Below are 14,413 nucleotides of genomic sequence, written 5' to 3'. Positions count from 1 at the left end.
ATGAATAGGATGAGGGACCTATGGATTCTTCGATACCCAACATCCACAATGACGGCGAAACAACTAGTAGCTCAGTGTTCCAACATTCGAAAGAAGGGACTGCTCTCACAGCTAGAGATTGACGAGGTACAACACAAATGCTACGGCAAGGAGGAGTCAGGACGCCAGGTCAGGGGGGAGATATCATCACCCCCACCCGAGATTGGGTACATAGCCCCAAGTGCGATAGGAGAAGGATCGTTGAGTGCGAGAGGAACTGACCTGAAAAATAGGATCATGGCCAAGCTTGAAACCTGGATCCCCCGTAGCCGGTTACCAAGATTACGTGAAGTACCCTCAGAAGGTCTGCTAGATGATGTTAATGCAGCACTACGGGCAATACCTACAACCACGATTACCGACACTAACAAGCTGATCTACAATACGGCAGCAGTGATCAGTGAGATGCTTGGCTACAAGTTGAACAGCCACAAGGGGCAGTACCCTCCATGGAGAAGGAGGCTAGAGGGCAAGATCAAAGTAGCACGGAGGGAGGTTAGCCAACTAACAGAGTTGCAGAAAGGTGCGACAAATAAGGTGCCTAAGAAATACAGCAAGCTGTCCATACCTGAGGCCTTGGAAACTGCCAAGCAAAGACTCACAGCCTTGGCCAGCCGCTTGAGGAGGTACACCAGAGAGATAGAAGGCAGGAGAATAAACCAGCTGTTCTCCACAGAACCAGCAAAGGTGTACTCTCAGTGGCAAGGGAACAATAAGAGAACAGCACCACCAAGGCTGGAGACGGAGCAATACTGGAAGAGCATATGGGAGAAGGATGCAACCCATAACGGCAATGCTCAGTGGCTAGTGTATCTGAGGGCAGACCACAGCGACCTCCCTGAACAGGGTCCAGTAACCATCACAGTGGCAGATATCCAAGAAAGGGTCTCCAGTATGAAGAGTTGGACAGCACCAGGGCCCGACATGGTTCACGCCTACTGGCTGAAGAAGCTGACTGCACTCCACGAGCGTCTGGCAGCACAAATGAACCAGCTGCTAGTTAACGAGAGACACCCGGAATGGCTAACTGAAGGCCGGACGGTCCTGATCCCCAAGGACCCCAAGAAGGGACCGGTCCCCTCCAACTACCGACCAATAACCTGCCTCAGTACTACATGGAAGCTCCTGTCAGGCATCATATCGGCTAAGATGAACAGGCACATGGGTCAATACATGAGCGGGACACAGAAAGGAATTGGCAAGAATACCAGAGGTGCAAAACACCAGCTACTGGTAGACAGAACAATCAGCCGAGACTGCAAGACCAGACTGACCAACCTGTGCACTGCCTGGATTGATTACAAGAAGGCCTATGACTCAATGCCCCACAGCTGGATACTGGAATGCCTAGAATTGTACAAGATCAATGGGACCCTAAGAGCCTTCATCAGGAACTCAATGGGGATGTGGCGTACAACACTAGAGGCCAACTCCAAGCCCATAGCACAAGTTACCATCAAGTGCGGGATCTACCAAGGAGATGCTCTGTCCCCACTGCTGTTCTGCATAGGCCTGAACCCCCTCAGTGAGATCATTAACAAGACTGGCTACGGATACCGACTACGGAACGGAGCAGTTGTCAGCCACCTCCTGTACATGGATGACATCAAGCTGTATGCCAAGAGTGAACGAGACATCGATTCACTGATCCACACTACCAGGCTATACAGCAATGACATTGGAATGTCGTTCGGACTGGAGAAGTGTAGTCGGATGGTAACAAAGAGAGGGAAGGTAGTCAGAACTGAGGGGATTGAACTACCAGAAGGCAACATTGCAGACATAGAGGACAGTTACAAGTACCTGGGGATCCCGCAGGCAAATGGGAACCATGAAGAGGCCGCTAGAAAGGCTGCAACCACCAAGTACCTGCAGAGGGTCAGGCAAGTCCTGAGGAGTCAGCTGAATGGTAAGAACAAGATCCGGGCCATCAACACATACGCCCTGCCCGTGATCAGGTACCCTGCTGGGGTAATAGGCTGGCCAAAGGAGGAGATAGAAGCCACTGACATAAAGACAAGAAAGCTCCTGACCATGCATGGAGGGTTTCACCCCAAGTCCAGCACCCTGAGGCTGTACGCTAAGCGGAAGGAAGGGGGCCGGGGACTGGTGAGTGTCAGCACCACAGTCCAGGATGAGACAAGGAACATCCAAGAATACATTGGGAAGATGGCCCCAACTGACCGAGTGCTCAGTGAATACCTCAGGCAGCAGAAACCCAAGAAAGAGGAGGGAGACGAGGAACCATCATGGAAGGACAGGCCCCTGCACGGTATGTACCACCGGCAGATAGAGGAGGTGGCTGATATCCAGAAATCCTACCAGTGGCTGGACAAAGCTGGACTGAAAGACAGCACAGAGGCACTAATCATGGCAGCACAAGAACAAGCTCTGAGTACAAGATCCATAGAGGCTGGGGTCTATCACACCAGGCAAGACCCCAGGTGCAGGCTGTGTAAAGATGCCCCAGAGACAATCCAGCACATAACAGCAGGGTGCAAGATGCTAGCAGGCAAGGCATACATGGAACGCCATAACCAAGTGGCCGGCATAGTGTACAGGAACATCTGTGCCGAGTATAACCTAGAAGTCCCGAGGTCAAAATGGGAGATGCCCCCAAGGGTGGTGGAGAATGACCGAGCTAAGATCCTGTGGGACTTCCAGATACAGACGGACAAAATGGTGGTGGCTAACCAACCGGACATAGTGGTGGTAGACAAACAGAAGAAGACGGCCGTAGTGATCGATGTAGCGGTTCCGAATGACAGCAATATCAGGAAGAAGGAACACGAGAAGCTGGAGAAATACCAAGGGCTCAGAGAAGAGCTCGAGAGGATGTGGAGGGTGAAGGTAACGGTGGTCCCCGTGGTAATCGGAGCACTAGGTGCGGTGACTCCCAAGCTAGGCGAGTGGCTCCAGCAGATCCCGGGAATAACATCGGAGATCTCTGTCCAGAAGAGCGCAGTCCTGGGAACAGCTAAGATACTGCGCAGGACCCTCAAGCTCCCAGGCCTCTGGTAGAGGACCCGAGCTTGAAGGATAAACCGCCCGCAGGGGCGTGCTGGGTGTTTTATATATATCCTGATGAAGGCTCTTAGGGTCCCATTGATCTTGTACAATTCTAGGCATTCCAGTATCCAGCTGTGGGGCATTGAGTCATAGGCCTTCTTGTAATCAATCCAGGCAGTGCACAGGTTGGTCAGTCTGGTCTTGCAGTCTCGGCTGATTGTTCTGTCTACCAGTAGCTGGTGTTTTGCGCCTCTGGTATTCTTGCCAATTCCTTTCTGTGTCCCGCTCATGTATTGACCCATGTGCCTGTTCATCTTAGCAGATATGATGCCTGACAGGAGCTTCCATGTAGTACTGAGGCAGGTTATTGGTCGGTAGTTGGAGGGGACCGGTCCCTTCTTGGGGTCCTTGGGGATCAGGACCGTCCGGCCTTCAGTTAGCCTTCATCAGGAACTCAATGGGGATGTGGCGTACAACACTAGAGGCCAACTCCAAGCCCATAGCACAAGTCACCATCAAGTGCGGGATCTACCAAGGAGATGCTCTGTCCCCACTGCTGTTCTGCATAGGCCTGAACCCCCTCAGTGAGATCATTAACAAGACTGGCTACGGATACCGACTACGGAACGGAGCAGTTGTCAGCCACCTCCTGTACATGGATGACATCAAGCTGTATGCCAAGAGTGAACGAGACATCGATTCACTGATCCACACTACCAGGCTATACAGCAATGACATTGGAATGTCGTTCGGACTGGAGAAGTGTAGTCGGATGGTAACAAAGAGAGGGAAGGTAGTCAGAACTGAGGGGATTGAACTACCAGAAGGCAACATTGCAGACATAGAGGACAGTTACAAGTACCTGGGGATCCCGCAGGCGAATGGGAACCATGAAGAGGCCGCTAGAAAAGCTGCAACCACCAAGTACCTGCAGAGGGTCAGGCAAGTCCTGAGGAGTCAGCTGAATGGTAAGAACAAGATCCAGGCCATCAACACGTACGCCCTGCCCGTGATCAGGTACCCTGCTGGGGTAATAGGCTGGCCAAAGGAGGAGATAGAAGCCACTGACATAAAGACAAGAAAGCTCCTTACCATGCATGGAGGGTTTCACCCCAAATCCAGCACCCTGAGGCTGTACGCTAAGCGGAAGGAAGGGGGCCGGGGACTGGTGAGTGTCAGCACCACAGTCCAGGATGAGACAACGAACATCCAAGAATACATTAGGAAGATGGCCCCAACTGACCGAGTGCTCAGTGAATACCTCAGGCAGCAGAAACCCAAGAAAGAGGAGGGAGACGAGGAACCATCATGGAAGGACAGGCCCCTGCACGGTATGTACCACCGGCAGATAGAGGAGGTGGCTGATATCCAGAAATCCTACCAGTGGCTGGACAAAGCTGGACTGAAAGACAGCACAGAGGCACTAATCATGGCAGCACAAGAACAAGCTCTGAGCACAAGATCCATAGAGGCTGGGGTCTATCACACCAGGCAAGACCCCAGGTGCAGGCTGTGTAAAGATGCCCCAGAGACAATCCAGCACATAACAGCAGGGTGCAAGATGCTAGCAGGCAAGGCATACATGGAACGCCATAACCAAGTGGCCGGCATAGTGTACAGGAACATCTGTGCCGAGTATAACCTGGAAGTCCCGAGGTCAAAATGGGAGATGCCCCCAAGGGTGGTGGAGAATGACCGAGCTAAGATCCTGTGGGACTTCCAGATACAGACGGACAAAATGGTGGTGGCTAACCAACCGGACATAGTGGTGGTAGACAAACAGAAGAAGACGGCCGTAGTGATCGATGTAGCGGTTCCGAATGACAGCAATATCAGGAAGAAGGAACACGAGAAGCTGGAGAAATACCAAGGGCTCAGAGAAGAGCTCGAGAGGATGTGGAGGGTGAAGGTAACGGTGGTCCCCGTGGTAATCGGAGCACTAGGTGCGGTGACTCCCAAGCTAGGCGAGTGGCTCCAGCAGATCCCAGGAACAACATCGGAGATCTCTGTCCAGAAGAGCGCAGTCCTGGGAACAGCTAAGATACTGCGCAGGACCCTCAAGCTCCCAGGCCTCTGGTAGAGGACCCGAGCTTGAAGGATAAACCGCCCGCAGGGGCGTGCTGGGTGTTTTTTTTATATATAATAAGAGAGAGAGAGAGAGAGAGAGAGAGGCTGTATGTACCAAAAATGCCAGTCCAGTGCAGGTTTAACACTCTTCCCTACATTTTAGATGTGGTCTTGTAGAGGGCACATTCCTTTATTCCACTTGGCAGGGTAGTACAAGGTTTTTGGCAGGGACCTGTGATGTGTTATCTGAAATTCATAGGGCTGCCTTTCCAGCAGATTCTGTGATATGCCTCTTGTGCACCCTCTCTAAGTCTAACCTTACACTGGCATTTGCCAAAAAATGTATTATAATGACATAGAACTCTGCTCTTCATTGCCAAATGGATTATGGATTTTGGAAGTTATCGCATAACTCTTGAAAAGATAACTTGAGTGTAAAAGAATGAAATTAATTTCTTCTATAAAATATGGAAATCCTTTATTGACTATGGAGAACTGTGTACTGACTGGTTGACTAATTCCTGAAACATGCCGGGAGCATTTCAGATAGCATTTTAACTGAATGGGGTCTTTAAATCCTTTCTTGCCCTTCTCATCTGGTCTGCACTGCTTGACATGAGCTCAATGATAAACAATTCATTTTTATTTTTTAAGATTTTTTTTTAGGCATTTTTGCTATACAGTGGAGCAATGAAAATAAATGGGAAAGTAGGGAAAAAGAGAACCCGGGCCGCTGCACTTCGACCATGTGGTATGTGGTTGCCTCCTCACCCACTGAGCTGATCTTTTGATAGTCTAGAATGCCATGGTACATCTCATGGATATGCAAGCATTGTCTTAGGCAGGTGTGAACAGATCCAGCAGCCCTGTTGGAGCCAGAGAACAACTGAACTGCACTGGGTGAATTTCGAGGATACAAGGCTCTGATTAAACTATGAATTCTGTATCTTATTCACAAGGGCACGGAGATTATGTGAGGTCATTTCATCTGGAAGCTGAAGCTGAAACAGAGGTGGATCTTTAAATTGGATAATGAGCTAAAGCACGTTAGTAAAACCACCAAGGAAGTGTTCAAATGAAGAAAAAGAGAGCTGGCAATCATGGATTTTAAACTATTTTTAGTTATGTGGTGTCGCGTAAACTCTCTAAATTATGAAACAAAGATGCACTTCACCTGCTCAGGTTTCTTATTTAATAATGAAAAACTATTAGAGAGTCTTTAAAAAGAGCCTTTAACCGGAATTAACTAATAATTGTGTCCTGTCAGTCTTTACCTCCAATTTAGTGAACACACCTACAACAATTGCTTCTCCAGTTGAAGGATTTGATATGCGACGGGCTGGAGTGGATTAATTTGACAGATTCTAAGACTGACTGCCTAAATCACATTTCAGCAAGTTGCCTTGAAGCAATTATGGGAGAAAAAGTCCATCACAAAACTTTTTATAGAGAGTTGAAGATGACACATTATTTACCACATCTACAGAACTGCTACTTTAATGATCACATTCTGCTCAAATGCAATAGTCTGTCAGATAGGCAGAGTTTACAATGCATTTCCGCTGAGATAAATTGAGCTGCTATTAACAATTAAGACTCTAATGACCGTTTTAGTCAAGCTACAACTCAGTATTGCCTTGAGTCGGGTGTTAGAAAGCGATGCCACTGCATTCCTGCACAACCATGTGTGATTTCAAACTACAGTCAATAAGTATTTACTTATATAGGGTTAAAAAAATACAAATTGGATTTCAGAAAATGCAGTGAACTCACAAATACAAAATAATGTGACTATGCAGCAGCGCTTGTTGTAAGTCCTCGTCTCCTTTGAATGTACAGTGCTTCCTAAAATAGATTGCTCATATGTCCTCAACCTTTGACCATTTCCTGCGTGCACTATGCAGTCCATAGCCTCGGCCACCTTGAGCCAGTGACCTCATCAACGTACATCACAAAAGGACAGGAATGACAGGCTTTTCATTATTGCCCAGCCATTGTGCCACAGGGGGAAATCAATTATAAAAACATGACTAACAGCAAAGATAACAGCAATGTCCTCTATTGTGTTGGAACAAGGTAACTTTTTTTTCCTCAAGGGTCTCTTGACCAGTTCAGCATCACCTTGGTGCAATTTGCTCCCCATCTCAAATCCCATTGCCTTTTGGAATTGGATTTACCTGACTCATTCACACAGTGAATGGACTCTCCTACCAGTGACAAAAAAAGCGAGAGGTTTTGTGTGAAACTGCCTGAGGAGTCATGAGGTTTTGGAATCGTCAGGTACCTCTCTATGTCTGCCATTAACCTTCCAACAGGAAGAATGTCCTCATTACAGGGAAAGACTGGGGGTTCCTTGAGGGGTGGTATAGGATGAAGCCCCCACACACAAGCACACACACACACACACACACACTGGAGATTGACACAAGGAAGGAATATGTAAACAAGAATGAGAATGTCACCAAAGAGAACTACAGCACACCATGTGCCTGAGGAGAGGCAGCTTGATCTAATTTGAAATACAAACTCTTGTTCCTTACAGCACAGTTACAGAAAACAATACTATATACATAAACTATAACTAGAAACTTAGAAGCAAGATTTTCTTTACTGTAAAAATCTTGCTTCATAACTGCAAAGCAGGGAGCTCTCAAGACAAAGAACAACAAAAATAGAAATAAAAAAAATGCCTTATACGCTTCTGGCAAGCTCCGGGACAGTCACTCCCAGATGAACAGCTTCTAAATACGGCAATGACATCCACTCACAGCTGGAAATTAGGCTAAATCAGCATGAAACCAAACTGACACAGATGCACTTTTCTTTAGGAATAAATTGGTTTTCTGTCACTGTTATTCTGTAACTAGGAAAGCAACACTAAAGAAGAACAACACAAAAGCCAAAATAGTTCTGCGCCATCCAACACTCCCCAGTTCTCATAAAACCATATTTCCTGTCTTGTGGTCAAGCGTATAACAAAATACTGCTTCATTAAGTAATAAGTAAATCATGTTCTACTTTATATACAGTGCAGTTCATTTTCTAACTGTAACCAGTGATGGAAACATTCTAATGCAATACAATGTATGCTATAAGTGGTAATATGTAATAAATAAGATTTATTAAATATAACATAATGATTGAAGGCCCCTTTCGTTTCCATAGTGTCGTGGTAACATGCTTTGCTTTTTACTTTGGTAATTAAATAATGTACAGTTATTATTACTTTTATTTATTGTTGCCTCATTATGTTACTATTAATATGCTATTACTGAGTTGTAAACTAAAGACCTGCAAAGTTTTTAGTTTAGTTTTCTGGTGTTTTACTCAGCTGTCAAATTTATTTCTGTACATTTCTGCAATAAGACGCTTTAAATAGTTCGGAGTTATGATCAGAGTTTCTTTGGCTTGTTAAAGATTTCAGACATGCTATTGGAGATGTAGTTTGGTCTATATGAAGTTTACTAAAGAGTTCAGAGGTGTAATTTTGAGTTTATTAAGTTCATTAATCCAGTGGAGTAAACCCAGTAAAGTTGGTATACATTTTCCTAGTTTATGGTTTCCGTAGTTGTCTTATAAATAATGGGTGTATTTATAAGCAAGCTGTATCAGGCATGGGTAGTGTTGAAACCCTTTCATGATACAGTTGAAACATCCATTTATAATGCTATAAAGAAGCCTAACCCATTCATTGGAAATACTAATACCTTTAAATAAATAAATAAATAAATACATAAATAAATAAAGTCATCTACTGACACTAGAGTCTAACATTAGCCGGCATAATTTTACCTGTTTGGCAACGAGAGGGTTGCATGTCTAATCTACTGACAATAAGTATTTGTGAAAGCATGTATATCTATGTTTTTGTGTGTTAGAGCCCTGCATCGAGTTTAGGAGTTAAGACCTGAGGTGAACTAGAAGCGGATGAGGTGGAGATGTAGGAGGACAGAGAGCAGTAGTGGAGGAGGCAGATAAAGAACTGGAGGAGAAAGATGATAACAATATAAATGATAATATCTTAAATTATCATATGTAGTTTAAAAGTGCAAGTTTGCAATATTAAAATTAAAAGTAATTTATAATTCACACTTTCCAGTAGTTTTGAAGGTAATTGAGGTGTTTAGAGTAGTAATCAGATTTTTCATTTCTTCCAGAACTCTTAGGAATCTTTATTTAAATAAAACCATTATAAACTCATACAAAGACACAAAAATTTCACAGTGTAAAAAAATAGTGCAAAAAAAAAAAAAAAACAGGAAGGGAGAAAGAAAAAATGCCAATTATTTGAAAAAGTATGGAAACTTGTAAAATTACAATATGATTAATTAAAATGATTACTAATAGAATTGTATTGCAGTATAGTAAGATGAGCATGCGTGGCATAACACCTAAAATAAATTAAAGTAACTTTGGACTCCCTAAAGTTTGCAAGCAACTCAAATGGCTGGTTTACCGAGGTAGTGAAAACAAGCTGAGGAGACAACTGAATATTCCTGGGAGTGCTAGGAAACATTTGTCCCAACAGATGTTAGCGATGCATAGCTTCTGGAACTCAAAAGTGTAGCCAGTGTGGTATTGCCTAAAACCTGCATTCTTTCTAATGGCAAGCAGATTGTGTAGAAGTCTATGGGGAAAAGACCTCCAACCTCCATTGAACTATGACCTAAACATTTTCCTCATGTGTTTAATGTTTAAATCACTAGTTTTTACTGAAAACAGCATGATTTAATTATAAAAATCATGACCCCTTTAGAATCAAGAATCTTTAGAATCAATTTAGCTTCTTAGTTTCTGATACCATGTGATCAGAGTGAAAGTAAATGACCAAGTGAGACAGAGAAAAAAAAAATCATCTTTACATTCATGTCAGCTCACCTGGATCCCAGTTTACAGTTAACTAAAAAACTTCAGCAAACAGAAAAACAGAAGCTGTGGTTGTATCAGCGTGAAATGCCTTCAAACAGCTGTTTGCTCTCTAAACGCTGCATTAGCTCTGCCATTAGTGGCTGCTATCTGATCAGACCATGGGTTGGCTTACTGTCAACAATATTCAGCTTTTTGGGTTAGTATCAGACTGATATTCCATCCAAATATTGGATCGGCGCACCCCTACTTTAGGGTGAAAAAGTGAAAAACTGTAGTTTTTCCACATATCCCCTTAATTTGCTGTCTTGGAGGCGAGTACACAAGGAAGCAGGGTAGTAAGAAAATGAATAAACTGCAACATGAAAGACCACACAGAGTGTGTGAGGAATAGCACCCACACAGCTCTCCTGACACAATTAGGAAATGACATCATAGTACTTTGAAATTACAAGCCCATAGCTGGGCTTAATATCCTTTCAGGCTAAAACTCTGGCTTTTTTAGTATCATTGTAATCACAAAACCCACAACATACATCTTTGCTTATGTTGTCCTGCAGCTTGTTGTTGTGCTCTGCTGTTTCTATTCTAACTGCCAGCTATTAGGTCTTGGTAGCATTTGTGAATCCAACCAGAAAGGGGAAAAAAGGAAACCTTTAAGGTAGAGAAGCTATGCAGTGGGCAGTCAAAGGAGCTTGCAAAGAAAAGCGTCTGGACTTCTTCAAGTTACTTGAAGACGTTTCACCTCTCATCCGAGAAGCTTCTTCAGTTCTAAGGTCAAATGGTGGAGAGTCCCAGATATAAACCTAGTGGGAGTATCCCCCCACTACGACTACGATGACCTGGATGACTGAGAACCTTCACAGACATATGCAGTGGGCAGTTATGAACAGAAATCCTCAGAGTATCTTGGGTCTGAGAGCGTCTTATTATTGGGACCCATTAGGGTTGGGCATCTGTGTATCAGTATGTGTAATGCATGAGTAAAACCAAGCTATCTCATCAAAACAAAAGCTATGTTTTTTTTTAAGGGAGAAGGTCCAGTGATGTGCTGGATTATGTAAACTAGTGATTCTAAATTGACTGTAGGTGTGAGGCTGAATGGCTGGCTGTCTCTCCATGTTAGCCCTGTGACAGACTGGTGACCTGTCCAGTGTGTACCCTTCTTCTGCCAGGTCAGCTGGGATAGGCTCAAGCACCCCTGTGAATCGGATAAGCAGAAGAAAAAATGATGCACGGATGGATTTTCAACCAGCACAATGTATTTCAGGGTTCAAATATTATTATTATCTGCAGAGAAAGGAACATGTTTCCCTGTACAATGAAATTCTGCTACCCACAACATGAATAGAAGGGAAAATATTCTGTATGAGGACAAGGACTTCTTTTATTGTTCAGCAGATCTGGCAGAAATAGTTTGTCTAGCGCTTGTGCACGTTCTGTTTTGGAAGCATTTTATTTTTTGTGCTACCAAGAGGAAACTAATTTACCCTTGTGGGACAATAAAGCATTGAATTGAACTGAACTGATTTGATTTGAACTGAACTGAATTGAATTGGCATGTTTTTTTCCTCATACCTGCAAAAGTGACCTATTCTGATCCGTATCCTTTAGATTCCTTGTTAGTCCCTTCATGAGGTCTGTTTGTTTTTCTTTTGGTCATGCTAGCAGATTATGAGGTTCTTTGCCAGCAGCGTGTGGGACCTGGTTTACCATATTACATCATCTACTGTGAAAGATAATTGCTGATTGAAACACATAATCCTATAATCTTATGAAAGGTAGCTTGCCGATCTCCTGCTGAGAAAGTCCTGTCAGATTATTCCACATATTACACATCAGCACTGACTAGAAAGGAGGCACGCAGCCAAAAACCAGTAGCTGTTTACCATTAGCATTTGAGTTAGATTTGGTTGCAACCTGTCATCAGGTGCAAGGCTAATTCAGGCTGATGGGATGCAACAGAATAAACAAAAAAAGTTCAATACCACTTTACAGGGTGGAAACCCATCTAGAGTCATTTGTAAATGCCTCAGTCATTGTAATCTTTTAAAAGAAAATCTAACACAACAGTAAGTCAGTTTCATTTCTCACAAAATTGAATCTTACTGCAGAACAATCGAGTGCAGACACAGAAATCAGTGTGAGCTCCAATGTATTCCATTATATTTTTGATGGCAGTTGGGGGATTGTGTTGTGTTTCTTAGGGGCTTTCATTTTAATTTGACCTGTTTCCAAAAGAAGTGGTGAAGTAGCATAGATTATGTGTGTTTGAATTTCACAAATGTTATACTCTGGTACCATCAAAGATCAGTTTTTCTTACGGAGCTGTATACAAGTTCTAATATCAGTAGTACTTGCACTAATACTAATATTAATATCAACACACATTTGTGTTTTACAGGAAAACACATGTGTGTTGTGTTTATTGTTATGGTACTGCCAGTGTAATCAATCAGAAGTCAGTAGTTACTGCAATTAATGTCATTGTTGTCTTCATCTTAGTGAGATTATGACAGGCAAATTAGTTTTATCTTATATGTTCATACACTACTGCTGATCTCGGTATAATCTGATCAAACACTCTCACACCCACCACACACACACACACATAGAGCCACAGACCCGGCACAAAACAAAACAGATGTAGGTCTAATGACCCACTCGCAGAGTAAATGACAGTTGAAATAGGTTTAGAGCAATCTGAAATCAGATAAATGGGCCTAATCTCGTTCTGGTCGGGACCCTGGCCGGGAAATGGCTCCTGACACCTGAGACCCTGCTTCACGTCAAGCCTCAATCGAGGCTGGCGGCACAAGCCCATACATCTCCATTTTAGATGACAAGACACAAGTCTGAATCCTCAAGCAGGGGAAAGCCTGGGAGGGTCAGCTGTGGTTTAGTGTGAGATTAAAAGGAGAAGAAAAAGAGGTGGCAGTCATGGTCAACCGAGATGTAATGCATGTGTTTTACTAGATAAAGGTGACAAGAGAAATGGACCTGATCTGGGCCTCATTAAGCCAGTTGAAAAGGCTGACTAAACCCGAGTCTTGTTTGCTTTCTTGTTTGTTTCCCCTGCCAGAAGGAATGCCTGAATTTACTGTCAGAGGATTAAAATTTGTTTCATTTGTCCAAACTTAAATTATTGATGGAGAAAAACTTCAAAGTAATCACAGACTGAAGGCATGAAGAAAGACATAATTAATTATAGCTCTAATCACATCATTCTAACTTGTCAAATTGATGAACCAAACTGCAAATGTGAGAAAAGTGTTGAGAAAAATGCTTAAAAATGTGTCCATCGCTGGATTAGTTGACTGAATGAAAAATGTACAAACAAATATCTTGTCAATTAAGGCAAAAACACCAAATGTCTAGTTACGACTTCTCAAATCGGAGGATCTTTTTTCTGTTTTTCTAACATTTAATGATTTAGCAATAAAGCAATTAATCGTATTTAGTTGCAAAAAAGAGAAGCTATTTCCTACATTTTCAGTCCTCTGTCTTCTAACAGAGGCTGTGAAGTCTAATGGAGAACTTCAGAGGACGTGGCACCTGTACTGCACTGAAATGTGCTGCCTGTGATGTCAGATGACAGAGAAATGTCAGTCTCTAATATTCACCCCATCACCTTCAATCACCACCTTAGACACACCTCAAAAGATGTGAGCCAGATAGCAAAGATCAAAGGTGGGAATTGCTGGCAGACAGCATGATGGTGAGGCTGGAAAAAGATCCACAGGTCCATCTGGAAAGAGAGAGATAGCACAGGTAGCACACTGTCAGTGCTGCATATATGAATCTTCATCAACTCTCAGGTCAGATGTTATAGACAGATCGTGTTTAATTGGGATACGCCGTATTAATGAATGTAATTCTTCAAACAATTTACAAGATTCAGGCAAGTGAAAGAACAAAATATAGTTCCATTAAGGTTGATGCTATTTTTTGTAGGATTATGGAGATGTAAGGTTTAGGGTTTTCAAAAAATGTGTCATTTCCTCAACATTTTAAGGTAATATTGTTAACATTTTTATGAATTTAGCACCCTATGTACTTTAGGCTGGTATTATTGCTGTCGTATATTTTAATGTGTAGTACTGTCTAAAAATCTTTCTATCTATATACTACTAAAAAATCTAAAGGAAAACTTTTTAATAAGAGTATAACATCAAGGCAGTTAAACGTCTGGGATATTAATCTGGGGAGTTAGGTACCAGAGGGTGTTGGCTGATTTGGTGTTTATGAAATTAAGAACAGGTTCACTAGAAGGGCAACAGTGAGATAATCCCCCAAACAGGAATGTTTTTTATGACTGTTTTTTTTCACTATTTTTGCATTTTGCTAGGGTCAGTGTCACTCCTGGTGGAATGAGGTGATATCTGGACAACTCCCCCAGAATGGCACATCAGTAAATGCCACTGCCAGAAGG

General features: G+C 43.2%; 2 protein-coding genes across 4 annotated transcripts in view; both read left to right on the top strand.

The window, feature by feature from the left end:
• Positions 1–14,413, top strand: part of LOC309694007 (uncharacterized protein) — a 125,562-nt gene that overhangs the window by 2,411 nt on the left and 108,738 nt on the right. The window lies entirely within an intron of this gene.
• LOC309693261 (uncharacterized protein) lies at positions 2,144–3,465 on the top strand. Its single transcript, XM_082512323.1, has 2 exons — positions 2,144–2,889; positions 3,130–3,465. Exons 1-2 carry the CDS (start codon positions 2,209–2,211, stop codon positions 3,199–3,201), a joined length of 753 nt encoding a protein of 250 aa, XP_082368449.1. The 5' UTR covers positions 2,144–2,208; the 3' UTR covers positions 3,202–3,465.

This window comes from Aulonocara stuartgranti (assembly GCF_965226115.1).
Source record: "Aulonocara stuartgranti genome assembly, chromosome: 18".
NCBI classification, from domain to species: Eukaryota; Metazoa; Chordata; class Actinopteri; order Cichliformes; family Cichlidae; genus Aulonocara; species Aulonocara stuartgranti.
The sequence above is the reverse complement of the archived record's forward strand: the minus strand, read 5'-3'. Positions and strand labels throughout refer to the sequence as shown.

Bases quoted from the DNA above. Each gene is read 5' to 3' on its own strand.
- LOC309693261 (XM_082512323.1), top strand. From the start codon at position 2,209: ATGGCCCCAACTGACCGAGTGCTCAGTGAATACCTCAGGCAGCAGAAA. The intron at 2,890-3,129 runs GTAACGGTGGTC...ATCCTGATGAAG, and splicing joins AGAGGATGTGGAGGGTGAAG to GCTCTTAGGGTCCCATTGAT.